The sequence below is a fragment of the Odontesthes bonariensis genome, chromosome 15 (genome assembly GCF_027942865.1).
Source record: "Odontesthes bonariensis isolate fOdoBon6 chromosome 15, fOdoBon6.hap1, whole genome shotgun sequence".
Lineage (NCBI taxonomy): Eukaryota > Metazoa > Chordata > Actinopteri > Atheriniformes > Atherinopsidae > Odontesthes > Odontesthes bonariensis.
This window is the reverse complement of record NC_134520.1, coordinates 15,750,749-15,767,058: the sequence shown is the minus strand read 5'-3', so window position 1 is coordinate 15,767,058 and position 16,310 is coordinate 15,750,749. Positions and strand designations below refer to the sequence as shown.

At 41.5% G+C, this 16,310-nt stretch overlaps 1 protein-coding gene across 2 annotated transcripts in view; it reads left to right on the top strand.

The window, feature by feature from the left end:
- The first annotated feature begins 1,920 nt into the window (after positions 1–1,920).
- The window catches only part of ssbp4 (single stranded DNA binding protein 4), an 85,777-nt gene continuing 71,387 nt past the window's right edge, over positions 1,921–16,310 (top strand). For both annotated transcript variants that reach the window (XM_075485178.1, XM_075485179.1), the window contains exons 1-2: positions 1,921–2,078; positions 12,328–12,400. In XM_075485178.1, the coding sequence (XP_075341293.1) occupies positions 2,023–2,078; positions 12,328–12,400 (129 nt within the window). In that variant the 5' untranslated portion in view covers positions 1,921–2,022. The remainder of the gene's footprint in view (positions 2,079–12,327; positions 12,401–16,310) is intronic.

The window sequence follows — 16,310 nt, the reverse complement described above, 5'->3', positions numbered from 1 at the left end:
GTGAGTTCAGAGAGTGCTACCCACAGGGATGCAAACTGTCTCTTGAGCTTTCGATAACTTGCATGTCACTTCTGCCAAAACCTATGAGGAAGGCCCTCAACTTCCATTGAGGCTTTAAAGCAGCAGTCTAAAAACCAATGGGTGAAGTCATGGTGTATTTGTACATCTTTTCTATACAGTCTGCAGTACACATCGATTCATCACCCCAACATCCACACTGCTGGACTTCCATTGATTAACCGCAATAATAAAAACATTTACAGCATTTTGCCAACAAAACGACTGTGACCAGTTGGGGCATCAACAGTGGATCTCTGGGGTGATTTCTGGCATCAAGAACCAGGAGATTGTTTGTGGATCTTTTTGGTTTTGAGTTTGGAGCCTTGGGTCCTTCTTTTTTTACGATGTGTATCATAGTCCCACTAGTGGTTGGTGCTGTTGAAGGGAATACCATCAAGGTTCTGGGGCGTACTTGGTCAAGGTGGGTTTTATGTGTCAAAGGGGCACTGAAAAGTAATGTAAGGGCTCCATGTTTTCCATCAGATCACTGGACTGTATTCAGATGAGAAACAAGGCAGTGGTGGCTAAGGTAGCCAAGTTGTTGTCTTTCTATCAGAAGCTCAGTGCTCCAATCCCCAGTCCTCCCTATGTTAAAGTGTCCATGGGCCAGAAACTAAACATTGTCCTTAATATTGTCGTCAGTGTTATTTGTAGAGCCCAGATAAAGTTAATGAGTGCAATACAAGAGTGGACCTTCTAATCTTCTTCTCCTCAGTGGTTTTAATGTTTTGGTTGATTGGGGGTAAATCCAAGTTTGGAATAGTTGTGCAGTTTAACAATAAATGCTGAATGGGAAACAAAAACACACCAGTAGTTCAGTTTACCTGTTTGGCATCCATTCTACAAACACCTTAGAGACTAAGGGGCACTTTACACGGAAACGAAAACGGGTTAAAAACGCAAAACCTTTTTGGGGATGCACTATATCGTTTAGATGGTAACGGCGTTTTGGGGGCATGAAAACGCAAAAAAGTGAAACCGCCCTCCAGAGTGGAATTCTTGAAAACGCTCCACTGTCGTGCCACCGTGTAAAGGATGAAAACGCAAAACTGCGTTTCTCGTCACATAGAAAGTAGAAAGACTTGGTCTTGGTAGTGTTGCCACCTAGCCATCTGGCGTGTTTACTGCATCGATAAATATGAAACGTCACACACTTTTGCGTTTCCGTATGCACGCAGATTTTCACCCTAAAACGCTCGTCTAAATGCAGATTTAAAAGTGAAAACGAAACGCCACTTTTGCGTTTTGGTTTCAGATCGTTTCCGTGTAAAGGTAGCCTAAAGAAACAAAACTACTTAAACATCAAGATCATGCTGCCAACTAAATATGGGAACTCCTTCAATCTATGCAAAAACATGCTAAAACTAAGAACAGAGTCCACATCACTGTGAATGAAATTCCCAGAATCAAGCTGTAGCAAGAGTCTTGGTATGTTTTTTTTTTCTTTTCCCAATTAAAAATAATAACTACAAGCTAAGTACTGACAGACTTCCAAAAGGACGATGGCCAAAGCGTAGAGGACGTAACCGGCATACCTTTCCCCATCCTCCCCTTATCTCTCCTCGTGTTCCTAAGGTCCATAAACAGAAGTGTGCGTTTCCCTTTAAGGAACCCCCACCACTTGCACAACAGAGGGAGGAAGAGCAGGCCAGCGGAACAGCGACTGAGAGGGAAAAAAAAAAAATCCAACAGAGGACGGTTTCAAGTCCCCCCAATAGAAACTGTGCCTGATTTGTGGCCAATGTTGGAGATGTAAAAAAAAAAAAAAAAAAAAAAACAAGAAGAGAAAGAGAGGGAGGGAGAAGAGAGGGAAGGAGGAGGGAGGAGGAGGAGAAGAGGGGAGGAGGAGGAGAAGGGGGGGAGGAAAAACACTAAAGGGGTAGCTATGGAGATGGAGCGTTTTCCTGGCTGCTTTCTTTGACAGGTGTTGAGTGGGGCAAAAGTCTTAAAACAGAATTCAGCATGTACGCCAAAGGTAAAGGAGCTGTCGTCCCTTCCGATAGCCAAGCGAGAGAAAAGTAAGTGAATTATGCGTTATATTGTAAGAGTTTACCTGCTTATCATGAGGGCGAGGGGAGAGAGGAGGGGAGTACAACTTTCTAAACTAGGTGCTGTAATTTGAAAGGAGTGCGCTGTACTACGGCGCGCTCCTCCGTGCCGTCTCCCCAACCCATCCGACCACCTTAGCGTCCCTTAAACTTTTTTCTTTCAAGAACACATCGCCGGACTGTGGTTTTGCACAGGTTATCCTCATGATATTGTTTGTACAACGCGGGCACACCTCTTTTAAGTTGGCTCAACCTTTCGGAGACCGAAATTGCGTTTTATTTTTTGGATACTACATAGCGCACGCCTCTGCAGCATTAAAAGTTGAAGCCGCATCATATTTAGGTGAAGCATGTGTCGGTGGCATTCACAATAGACTGCTCGGCTGTCTCCGCGAAACTTTCAGAGATGGAGCCGCCGGAAGCTTGAATGAATTTCTGTTTTGTGTTTGGATATTTAATCGGGCGTCTTGGCTCTGGCCCGCTTGCTGTCCGTTTTGATGCGTAAAGCCGGGGCGCAATCACTTGCAGGCGATGAGGGGAAAAGTTTTGTCCCATTCAGCAGACACACAGCGGTGCTAAACTTTTGCTCCCGCATGAAGCAGAGTCACGCTGCCTGCTGCCACGAATATAGCTGTTTTTATAGCAGAGGCAGAGTTCGTCCAAAGCTTTGTCCAAAGCGTGTAAATGTTAAAATGAAAATATTTTAGATTATGTCAAATGACGCTGAAAAAAAAAACCTCTGCTCTGTGTTTCAGTGGATTTCTTTATTTTAAACCTCTACTTCCCCCCTCCCTCTCTATACGTAATGTGACTTGATGGTCAATTCTGCTTTTGGTTGAATATATGTAACTTTTAAATATTATAGTTCCCATATAGTAACGACAGCCCCTGACATTGCTCCTCTTCAGAGAGTTGGAGTGCAGTTGGACCTTCTTTGGACTGGACCAGAGCAGGCTTTTATCATAATTTGCTATTTTTACGCATTAAACAGTGTGAGGTTACAGGAGTGAGCAGGGATCCCTGCTGCGATTCTTTTGTAATCTAAAAACACTGTCAAGTCCTGAGTGGCCGAGCGGTTCCACAGCACCTCATCTGTAATAGAAACAGAATTTCTGTAGGGAATCTGGTAGCCTATTTTTGTTTTTTTTATCCACTGCTGTGTGTCGTTTTCAATTTATTAAGCTTTCTAGAGGCGCTTCTCTTGTGTGCTTAGAGTAAGCTTCCTCGAATACGACTTTGCGCACATCTGGTGCGGGGAGCGTTTGATTTCACTTTGAATTTACATCATTTGGTTGGAAATCTGAGCGGCACTGTTTTCGTGTGCGTTGAAGTGAAAGGGGTGAATCCTAAACGAAAACAGTCCCATGTGGTTTCATGAACAGCAGGCTGGGCGACCTCTGAACCGGCATATGATGCTTTGATATTGCATATGAACCATCAGCAGGCGTTAGGCTGCTTTTACACCTGTTTGCGAGTCTCAGCGTCATTGGTTTATTTACAGTACGCCGGGAGAAATATATTATTTAAATGCTGTGTCTTTAGACAGTTTTTGGTTGCACTTGCTTGTTCGGGGACTGTGGATTATGTTCCATGTGTCATTGGGAGTAAAATCAGTGCAGAGGCAGCATGTATATCAAATGATAGCGTAGGAGGAGGATTAATAATTTAACTCATAAGAACTACAAGTCTTCTGGGATCTGGAAATGATGAATGCTTCTGTGTTAAGGCTGCTTATGAAAAATAAAAACATCCTGCATTTGTTGATTCTGTAGTTTTTATTTGTGATTATATCCATCCCTTATTAATCAGAACCGCCACACAAGTTGAAAGAAAGTTTTCTTCTTTCAACTTTTGCATTTAGTTTTGTTTGCGTGTGTGCGTGTGTGTATGATCGACCTTATAGATGCTGTCCACACCTAACAGGGGCCTTGCCCTTTCCCCTCACCTGTCTTGTCAGCCTAACCTGCCCTGCAGGGCTAACACATGTTCCCTTGTAAATGTGGAGCTGACAACAGCTGCTTCAATGCATCGCTGAATTAGCTCATATTCATATTTACATATTCATATAACTCTTAACATATTCAGCTAATGAAAAGAGGGCGCCCCGGATGGACTTGTATCTTATTAAAGCAGACTCAGTCACACACTGGGGCATCACAGCGCTGGGAGGATTGATTGTCACGTCATGTGCTTCCTCAGATAAATAAACTACAAATTAATCATGTAGTTTCTCTCTCTTGGTTTCCTGAAATGAAATTGGAATGAAATCAGAACGCGAAAGGAAACTCTAAATACTAATATTACAGCCTATCAAAGCAAAACAGATTTACAGTACATTGGTGGACCTTCGCTCTGCTGATGTGTGAATCTGCTTTATCGTGTTCTTTTCTCGTTGAATAAGGGACGCTATATCGCAGTTAGATTGTCAAGGAGGAGTGGAAACTAACACACGAGAGAAACATTTGATTTGTCAACAGCAGGGTTTTTCCGTGTGGGACTGAGAGCAGTCGGACGATAAGGGTGTGGGCAGGGCATGAGAGTTACCCCGGAGCATCACTGCTACAAGGAGGAAGTTGTGGAGGAAAATAATCATTAATGGGAAAAAAAATGAGTCTAATTAAAACATGTTCAATACATAATTTAAAAAAAGTAAATAGATAAAATACAATAGGGGATACAGGCTTTATTTTCTAATTTCATCTTTATTTGGATCTCTCAGCTATTTAACTTCATTCTTGGAATATTTGAACAGCTGAAATATAGTCTGTGTTCATGAGGATTTCTCCTCTCTTTCTCTAAGTTAACACCTAAAGAAGGCGGATGACATACAATATATGCTGTCAGTGTCAGTGTTTCTTTTGCACCTTAGGAAAACCCGGCTTTACTTTCAGCTTTGCCTTGTGAGGTCGGTGCAGTTGGTGCCGTGCTGCAGGTCGCCTGCTGTGCACAGGTGTGCACCGGAAGACTCTGAAAGTTACTGGCCAAGAATCGGCAGCTGCTTTTCCACCAGAGCAGCACATCCTCATGAGTTTGCAGTACTGAATGCCTCAGTTACATACTGTAGATCTCAGGGTTAGTGTACAAAATGTTCCAGTATACAAGCTCAATTGTGCATTGAAGGGTGTTTGTAAAGCTGTGCGCAGCGCTTTTGTGTGCAGAGTGTGTGTTATTATTCCCCTTGAAATGAAGGCATGAGTCCTACGTGTTTGTTCAGAAAAGTGTAACACAAATGGGCACACAAACACTTACATATGTGGATTCCTCTGCACGACCAAGGCCTCACCACAAGTGGAATTCAGCAGCATGGCCTCGCTGTGTTGAGATCACAGGTAGCGGGGGGGAGCTCGTGGGGGGAGGGGGTGTTTGTAGCAGATCCTTGAGAAACGTTATTGTGATGAGACTTTTTGTAAAGAGAAAACAGGCTAATAATGATGAGTAAGGTAGAGGTAGAAGTGACGCCCTTGCAACCAAAGAAATTAATTAACGTTCTCACATTTTTCATTATTTTCTTAATTTGGATGTGGAGTAAAAAGATATATATATATATATATATAAATAAATAGCTGCTTCAATATTAATGTCTCATTATCATGTAGTGACTGGAACCTTTTTGAAAAGTGCACTGATGAATCCAGTATCTTAATTAAAGGTGCCATTCATAAAATGTCTTGTTAAGCGGCGTGATCAAACATCTCATTTTTTAAAAGGCTGTCTTTTCAGTTCCTAAAAGATTTTTGCGCTCTGCCTTTGCTTTAGTCATACTCTGTTTGTTTACACTGTGTTGGTGTGTCATTTCAAGTGATGCTAGATTCGTTTGGGAAGAGAACTTCAAGAGTAAAGTTAATCAGTTTGTTTTGAACACGAGTTTCTTTACATCCTCCTCTGGCTCCTCCCATGTATTTACATGCCATTTAATGGGGATCTTCAAGTCTGAATGCATGGTTTTGATTCTACACAGATGGCTCTGCCATCTGCATTCTAGGCTTTTGAAGGGAGCATAAAGAGCTGCGCACGAACACAGGCAGAAACACTGCTCGAAAAGTAAAGAAACCCTTGATTTACCCCCAGCACCCTTTGGCTGACTGTGCTCTCTTTCAGATATGTCAACAGTCAATTAATGCTGCCTGTCGTCAGCTGCTTTTGGGGCATCCGCACCAATTTGTTAGTCTTCTCACTTGAAATAAAGGAGGCAGTATAAATATTGAAGCTACATGCCTGAAATTGTTAATCGGTTTGGTAACACAGAGGACAACTCAGAAGTGGTTTTATTTTCTTCCTATTAGCATAGGGACAAAAGCATCTGCGTGGATGGTGATGACGTGAATGTCAAGTGATAATCGAAAACAAAATTTGGACTAATTGTTTCGTGGCAGGTTACATCATTGCTCTACTCATTAACTGATGAGCAAAGTTCGTCACCATTATCTCTCATCCCGAATCTTTAGAAGTCTCTCCTCTGCCACGTTAACCTGTGGATGTTTTATTTTTTAGCTAACAATCAAACGCACACGCAGGCCAGAGGCGACTCTTTTAAAGTTTGTGACAATGCAGAGTCAAACTGGTTGTTGGCACAGTGAGGATGAGAGGAGCGTGGAGTGTTTATCTGTGTTTGCGTGAATGCAGATACCTTTATGCGCATGTGTGACAATGTGCGGATTAACCCATGGCTAAAGCCAATCCATGTTTACATGCTCATTGACACTGATTTGTTTTGACAAAGGAGCTGCCATAATAAAGCCAAGCAAACAAAAATGGTGTGTGCGGTGGGAATAAGCTTTGGTGGAACAGCTTTACAGTGTCGCAGGTGTCTCAAACAGCCTCTCATTCACCTTCAAGTGATGCATAGCCTCATTCACACTCATTCACCAGCACAGTGTCACATCCACGCTTCTTTTATGGGATGTTTATAAATATTTGATATTCAGGAAATAAAAACATGCATTTTATTTCCTGTTAGGATTTGCGTTGCACTCAGTTCACCACTGAATATAAATTAGAGATGTTATATGTCTTTATCCCTCTCTTACTAAAGCAGTAACCGGCCCAGCTCAGTCTTCCATCACTTCCTTCGTGCATACCTTACCTCACCCCGACACCGCTATCACTGCTGAATTATTCAGATGAAGACATGAAAGTTAATTTGCTAACTGTCTGTGCTTTAGCTGGCTAAACTCAGCTGGGATGCCCTCGTCTCTGGAGGCGAGTGAAGGAAAGGGAAGGCTGGCTGGAACAGCCTGGGGCTAAATGTCAGGTGTGTTTCCTGGGGACGAGACAGTGGGGGAGATCTCCTTGATGCCTAGAAGTGGAGCAAAGTACTAGTTTTCTTGCATAAAGGTAGGGCCAGAAGAAGGGGGAAGATCACAAATGGTGTAGTAGATTTTTTTTTACAGTCCTGCCTAACTGCTGTGTGGTGTAAAAGCTGGTGCAAGTGATCTTGTTGCTGAAGGACCGGGAGTGACAGACTTGTGCTTTTCTGTTTGGTTTCGTGGCTTTTTGAAGGTCAAATTTCAACTTACACACTACAGTAGGCTGATATCATGGGCCTTGATACCCAGTCAACCACAGGTCAAATGATCATCCACCCACTCAGGCTGATCTCCCACTTCTCGTCATATAATTTTGCATCAGCATATTCCTCTGTTAGACTTCACCCGTGGACCTCATCAGAGAGAATGTTAGATGATGAGAAAGCTGCTTGTGGTTCGACACGTGAAACTAGTGCAGGGGTCACAGGGAAGCAGTTCAGAACTCAGGCACTGACCTCTAACACACCTACAGTACGATACGTCCTCCCATCTCTGCATTTACCCATCCTTCCTCAAAAACTTTGTCACTGGCTCGCATGAAAACGTCTTCCCAGCCTTGTAACACTTACTGGTTCTGAGAGAGTAACAAAAGGTGTCCCCTGAAGCCTGGATTGAATGAGTGTTTTTAAATAATGCATCGCAGCCAGTGCGCAGAGCCCCTCAGATCGCGCCAGGCTCTGCCATGAAAATTTCATTGCTGCAGCGCTCATGGGAATCTTCGCGGCGCAGAAAGGTCGTATTGGAGCTTTGGCCTGCAGCTGGGTGTGTCACCCAGCAAAGCGGGCCCCATTTTTACACGTTACACAAGGGTACCACCCCCACCCCCACCCTCGCTTTGCCGTAAACTTTCCTGCCCCCTGAACCCTGTAGACACATGTAGCAGAAACACAGCCTGATGTGTCGTAACATTGCAGTGAATGACCCAAAAACCCAGACCACGGTACATTTTAATATCACAAAAAAAAAACAAAAAAAACAAGCATTTTAACACCTTTTCTCTGTAGGCACTACTGCGCCTGAACACATATATCACACCACTATTCACTGATAATGCCACCGAACAGAGGAATTGTCTGTCAATCGCTTGCATAATAGTTTTCTTCTGGTGCATGTAAACTGTTGTGGCAGGACAAAATGCAGAATTTAACTGCACATGTAGCTGCTAGCAGGCTCGCAAACGGAATTGCCACTTGTAGTCAAGGCTAATATCTTAGTTTAACTGCCGAAAAAGAGCCACGTGACTGGGATGTGACAAATTAAGGAAGAACGCGTAGTGACTGACAAAAACCCAATCAAAAAGTGAGTGTGGGTCCCCGCGTCACTTCTGACCGGCCAAACTGAGATGCTGTCCGAAGATCTTCAACATGAAATGAGATCAGCAGCAGTTTCAGGGCTCATACGAGGTGTAAACACTGCAGAGGTAATGCATTTACGGCCGGATCATTCCACAACGAATAAACTGCAGTAAAAGAATGAAAGTTATGTTTTAGGTGTCATGATTCTTGCATGATTTCCTTCAGTGTCCCATCTATGTACCCTCTGATATACGTCTATAATCCACACTTTGGGAGTTGGCAAATTCAAATGAACTTGAGTGAGCTACACGAACGCTGCAGTTTTTTCTCCTGGTGCCTTAGGAGCGATCTGACTTCCTGATGATGGCTTGCTGCACGTGTGAATAATAAGATTATTTAATCATATGACTAATATCTGACCCAGTTCTTATAATAAAGATAGTCACTGGGGGTGCAGTAGTGACTTCATTTCATTGCAGTTTTTAGATGATTATATTACGAAGCACAGTTGAACCAAACTAGAACTAAAAGTAAAACTTTGTTACGCAGATTCCCATACAACACGTAATTAAATGTGACGGTCATGTTGCTGAACACAACACTGGTAACTTTCGCATGATGATAAAAGAACAGTCGCTCCATTTGAGCTCAATATTAAACATTTATGGACAAGCACTCTGCTCCTACTTCTGACTCACTTCTTCTATGCACATACCATCTTATGTCAGGCCTGCTAGTGATTGATGCCTCGATACAAACACATCAACCACCCAGCAAATGCTTACAGAAACACTAAACAAAAACTATGTCCGACACTAAATCTCATTTTAAATGGCATGTTGACACTAAGTATTGATGGTAATGCAGTTGTGTCTGGTATCAGGTGAGAAATATGGGTGATCTGCTGTTTGGCACAGCTGTAACAACAGATGGTCCTGAGGATATTTAGGTAACATTCTGTGATGTTTGTGGGAAGAATCTAGTAGTTTAACTCTGGCCCAGACCAGACCTCATTATGGATTCATTATAGGCTGAGAAAAGGTTGCTTTTGTGCTGAATTGGTAAAAGAAAAGGATCCACTTGTGTCCGGGTTTATCTGCCGGTTGTGTTTAGGTGATGGTATTTGAATTGCTTGGGATAATAGTCTTAAGTTCTCTGAAGTCTGGGCCAGCTACAGTTGTCAGGATCCCCTCTAGTTACTGTGTGATGAGCGTTAATGAGGCAATGGCAGTGACAAGTTACAAAGATGAGTCAGCTGTTGAGAAAAGGTGCAATCTGCTCTCTGAAATAAAGATGGTATGACTTCATAGATCAGGTTATTTTCTGCCAAAGGGAAATGAGTTTATTTGCTGTCTTGTTGTGAAATAGATTAATTGATCAGTCTCACTCTCGCGACTCTTCGTTAAAGTTTAAGGCTGCCGATTAGCTGAGCATTAAAGCAGATAAAGAGAAAACGGCTAGCCTTGCTCTGTCCAAAGCGAACAAAATGATCCTTTCAGCACATTTAAATCACAAAAATTAACAAGTAATGTTGGGTTTACCAAAACAGATAAAAAAAACCCCACATTTGCTGTTTTCAATTAGGTTATGTGTCATATTGGCTCTTGGTGGGAATCAACGATTTTACAGAGTCAAACTGTTTTGTTGCTTAGCAACCACACTTTAACTTGCTCTTGGATTAACAAATCACTAAATTCTTTTTTTTTCTGCTGTAAAAGTTGAAGTGTTTGCTGTTTTTTTCCTTTATTTTTTCTTTTAGAAACTAATCAAAAATGTACATGGCTTCTTTAACTTTACGGAACAATGATGCGGTCTCATTGTTAGTGTTATGGATAAAAAGATAGTTGATCATCTCTCCATGACTGATTTGTTCAACTTGATGTCTAAAGGGCAGAGTTTCACAGGTCCCTCAGCTGATGCTTGTGCTTTCCTCAACAGTTTAAACACGTTGGAATTAAGTTCACCAGCAACTATTTGGGCTCAGTTTACATTACATTAATGTGCGTGTTGCATCGGTCACGTAGAATGTGTCCCCACTTGGGTCTACAGTGATCACGTGCGATCACTTCTTATGTGTACCTTATTTCCATTATACACAGGAATGCTAAAGGCTCTGGGTGCCGATACATTAGTTGTCCAGGTGTTCCCTCATTGTGGCCACACACTACTCATTTTGAAGTCTTGCATTGGACAGCATTGATGGAAACAAAGTGAGAAATTTAGTTTATTCAAAATGTTATGCTCACTTTTCCTATTTTTATGATTATTGTTATTATTTCATTTTATCTTCCTAAAGACTTTATGTGCATCAAGGTAAAGGAAATAATCCTTCACAATTAGGTCCTGACCATAAGTTGTATATAAAAGATAGATGCAGCAGCTGTGATGTCACACAATGGCTTGTGGACTGCTGATTTGAGTTCTCGATGGATTACTTTTCACCTTTCCTTTTGAGGTGACGGACACGTCGTGATGTGAGAACACCAGGATTTCCTGCATGTTTGGCAACTCACCTGCAACTTGAATTGTCCCACCTATGATGATGCATAATTTCATAAAAGATTTCGCCACAGAGACCAAAAGCAGCCTCGCGAGATCTTTCCAAAAATGTCATTTCTCCTGCAGAAGTTGCAGGCAGGTGTGAACAGGGCTTAAGATTGCGTGTAAATATGAACATGACTTGTAATTGACCATCCTTTCCCACCTCTCAGTCACAGATGGGCTATGGCTCCTTGAGACCCTTTGAGGGCTAGATGAAGCTTGTCTGAATGATGACACGCTGTGCTCTATTTAACCATATCCAGTGTAAATACGACGACGCACAGTCATAGTTTTGTTATTATAACCAAAAAAAGCATCCTTGTAATGTAAAAGGCTTGTTTGGAGAGGAGACACCACTGTAAATCAGTACTGCTAAAATTTCTGAGTGCTGTTTGGATCAAGCCAGAGACTGAATGTTCATTTTAGAATTTATAGTTTAAATTATTCAAAAGCTAATATTAAACATTGTGCTGTCTGTCTGTCAGATCCTTTTAGAATTTTTAAAGAAATGGATCGTTTGGTCATTTTGACATCTTTATGTCTCATGTAAGAGACGTAAAAACGTATGTGACACACATGAACACGCTAAGCAGTGCGATGATGTCCGAGAATATTCCTCATCTCCCCCGTTCGTCTCCCTCTCAGTGTCTACACTTTGGTTTTCAGTCCCTGTGCTTCAACAGCAGAGACCCTTAAACCACAGGGATATGGCCCAATGCCACCAAAGCTCTTTAGCTCAGAGCTGCAGAGCCTTACATCACACATTTACAACCCCTTCACGGTGTATATGATCTTCATACTGTAAAATCTTGTTTATCCAAGCTCCCTATCACGTGAACTGTGGTGAATTTCTTCCAATTGTCCTCAGATGTTGGACTCTCCTGTTTGATGTGCCACTTGGAGTCAAATAAGTGTGACTCATTTAGGGAAGAGGAATGAGAACGAGCATGTTTCCTAAGTTTTGAAAGAAGCTCAACGGGCCCGTTTTTTCTAGATGAAACGAGAGGTTCAATCCTCGAACCTCCCGATTGCGACCCCCAGCACTGACTTCTGTTTTTTTCTCTCCCTGTCTTCCAGGTTAGCTTTATACGTGTATGAGTATTTGCTGCATGTTGGCGCACAGAAATCAGCACAGACCTTCCTGTCAGAGGTAAGTTCTTTTAATGTGACTTCCTGTTCAAAAAGGATGAGTGTGATTCCCCTTCTATTGTATGAGCAGCAATGGAATTCACATTACAGGTTGTCCTGGGTTCAAGCAGCTGTTGAGCAATTGTTACGAGTCAGGATCTGGACTTTAGGAAACTGTTGAAATTTAGGTATTAATGAATCAAGACTTGTTTTCTTTACAATTGCTCAACATAAACAGTCTAATCTTTTTGCCTGTTCATTCATTTGGGAAAACATAAACGCGGCTTTAGCTACACTCCTTAATGTGATTACCCACCCTTTGGTATTAGCTCTAATTTATAATCATAATCTGTATAATTAGATCAGTTTAACATATTGTTTGCATGTGTTGTTGTTTGTTTTCTGCTTTGACATTTGAAAAGAGTAACCAGTACCTACCAAGTTAAACCAAATTTACCGCAACTGCAAACCTGAACATTAGTCCCAGGTCTGCTTGACATATTAGCCTCATATTAGGCCCCTGAACTGTTGAAGAGGTAAGGTCTCTAATGTGTTGCATCCTTTTCCTTAATGGACATCCTTCCTGCTAATGGTCCCATGTCCAGGCCTTCTCCAGCAGAACACACACTCCTGCCCATCAGCTTTTTTAAGCTCGGCGTAGTATACTCCAGAACAACGAAAGGTCTTTAAGGGCAAGCAAAGGAAGTTCTACATCAGCCAACTTTAATTCAGACATTGTTCATCTGTGATGTCATTAGATGAGCTCCGGTTAGAGACTGTTGCGCCCACCTGAGCTCACATACGTATGCTGCATACACATAATATACACACCAGAGCTGAAAATGAACCAAGTTAGCTTCGGACTGTTCTGTACTTACAGATTTAGTACCTGAGGTACTCTACTCCCATACATTTATTTGACAGTTTTACTTACTTGTTACACTCGTTAAAGATTGAACCAGAGTTTTCTTCCCTTTATGTCTTCTGACTTCCTACAGAAAGCAGCATGTGGTCAGGGTCACTTATCAGATGAGCTGTTAAAAGCTCCCCAAAATAGTGATTTTTTTTCCCCCCCTGTAAACCTGCTACATAATTTCAATGAATGAATATTCAGGTGATCGAGAGACTTCACAAAAAAAAAGAGAGATTTGTTCAAATCCATTAATCATTTGACAGCCACTCAGATTTATCTGTTCAAACTAGTCACATACTGTAATAATAAATGATGTTCTGCATTACATAGTGATTTAATCAGATTGATACGAAAACCAGTACTTTCAAACCAGTACTTTCTCTTTAAAGTTTCATTTAGCAGCTAATACTAATTTTTTTTTGTATCAAGTTAAGTTTTTCATACAAGGCTTGACTTGTAACTGAGTTTTCACCTGATACTTTTAGTTGAGTTAAGAACATGAATACTTCTGGATCTAATACCAGTCAGTTAAAACAAGCAGCACTGCTGGTTACCTGCGCAGTTGGATTGGTTCGGATTTAAAATAGCAAAACAGGTTGTGTCTGGAGGTTACTTAAGTTTATAAATAGAAAGTTGGCATTTTACATGGGTGATATGCAAACTCTTTCTTTGTTTAATCAGAAGCAGTCCCCTCCTGGAGTTTTGTTGTCACTGTGAAGTTGCCAGACGCAGTCAATTTTCACAGCATTGAATAAAGACTCCCGCTCCACAAATCAGCCCTGCACTCTGTCTGAAGCGTACCTGTTGTTTTTAATGACATCTACACAGGTCATCAAAAACATTGTCCCACTGTGACGAGGCCGCCTGCGCTGCAGATGTGCATTGATTTTTTTCTTTGGTTTGTTTGTCTTCTGGCCTCTTGAGTTAATCTAGCACTTACCTCAAAATGAGATTAAATCTGTGCGATTAAATGTTGCGACTAAAGTGGATAACATTAAAAGGTGTGTTAGAAATTCCCTCAACAATCGAGCGATATTTTCCTCATCCGTGTTCATTCACAGAAGCATCTGCAACAATGATGGCTTTCAGCGCCACGCAGCTGAAACAGCTGTAAAGCTTACCTGAACACCTCCACTTTGTATGTTTCCCAGTTCATATAAAAGCAGACGGTTTGCCTCTTTGGATGAGAAAATGCCACCTACAGAGGAATTCTTTGATAGATTTGTATTGTGGATTGCTTAAGTGGAACGTCTTTCCCTCACATCTCTGTTGAAACTTACAGGCTGTTGTAACTTCAGTCAGAGAGCAAAGACGTAAGGACGATTTTTCAGATCTAACTGTCAGCGAGAACAGTGTTCCCTAAAATGTCACCTTATTTCTCAAATGGGCTGCACCTTTTAAAAGTTTAGAAAATAATAAACTCAACATAGACAACTGAATCAGACAACTTGATCAAAAATGATCAACATGACTGCTTTCATTTTAACTGTTGAAAGTGAGTTGTTGACTCTCAAAAAAGGAGAAAAAAAAAATCATGAAAAGGAAACAAACCCACCTTACATGGTTGAATTAGTCAGATATGATAATCCAGGGTCTGGTTACCTCTGCACATAGTGTGAAGGGAGGCAGGGAGCAGGATGCTGCTGAAAACCGGCTCGGCTGCCAACAACCAGGAGCTGGTGCCTGAAATACGAAGTAGGGATGGGGAGCGGCTCTGTGAGATTAACCAGTTGGGCTGCAGCGAGCTTCGATGATTTCAGAGGCCTTGCGGGTGAATCTTCCCCCAGAGATTTAAGTTTTATCGTTGTGCTGTTGGAAAAGGGGGTGATGTTCTGCGTCGCCTGCAGCCAGAGGTACACAAATATAGATGAGAATTAAAACAACATATAAACAAATGAACACACGCACGCAGTTCACATGTCCACATGGCATGTCTGCGAAGATGTGCTAAAGGCTATTTGAAGAGCGTTGTCTCAGACCTGCGACATTAAGTACCTCAGTGGTTTCATTCATGTGTTGTGCTTTGTCAAGCTCTGCATACAGGCATTTGACAGATGCATAAGAAACATATCAAGTTTAAAACCAAAAGTAGAATGAGAATACCTTCATTAAATATAAAGTCATAAGATAAACAAGTCAGGTAAAAAAATGATCATCTAAAACATGCGCAACTTAAAGTATTTGCCTTGAAGTCACATGAAACTGGTTTAAATTCATTCAGCTTCTTTCATTTTCAACAATTTTGAATTTGATTCCATACAAAAGGAATATCATAATTTAATGTTTTTTTCTCTGTTTGGTACGGCTTCTGGGAACAGACAACAGGGATGAATCCTGAGTATGAAGATAAAGTCTTCCAGAGCTGTTTTTAAGGCAAATTTTCCAAACGTAAGATGGTTTTGGAGTCTCTTTCAGTAAAGGCTGCAAACAGAAGCACTTGTTGCATTACCATGGTAGAAAAAAAAGAAGGCCAACATAAATCGAACAAAGGAATTCAAAATTCAGAAATAAAACTCAAGAGAAATGTAGCAAGATGCTATCAAAATCAGAAAAAAAACAGAGAAAATACAGTTTCCATTGCTTCAGCACAACAGGCATTTCCAGAAAACACAAGCTGATCAACAGAACTAAGATAAATTTATCCTGTAATGACATTTTACTACATTGTACATATGTGCTTTTAAAGAGATTAATATATTTTGTATTTCAGCACACACATGGAAACACGCATGTTTCAATAGATAAGGGACTTCCAGGTAGACTTAAGGCGCACACACACACACACACGCACACACACACACACACACATACACACACCTGCTCATCTAATGAGAGCACAATCACCTGGACTCTTTTGCCTTAATTAGCCTCTGTTCCTCCTTCAGCAAGAAGCACACACACACACACACACACACACACACACACACTCAACTCAGGTTTATAGTGTACACACAATACACTCCCGTCCCCGAGAGGACTTCGCCACTCTATGCTCTCCTGCACAGTGCAGCACTCAGCT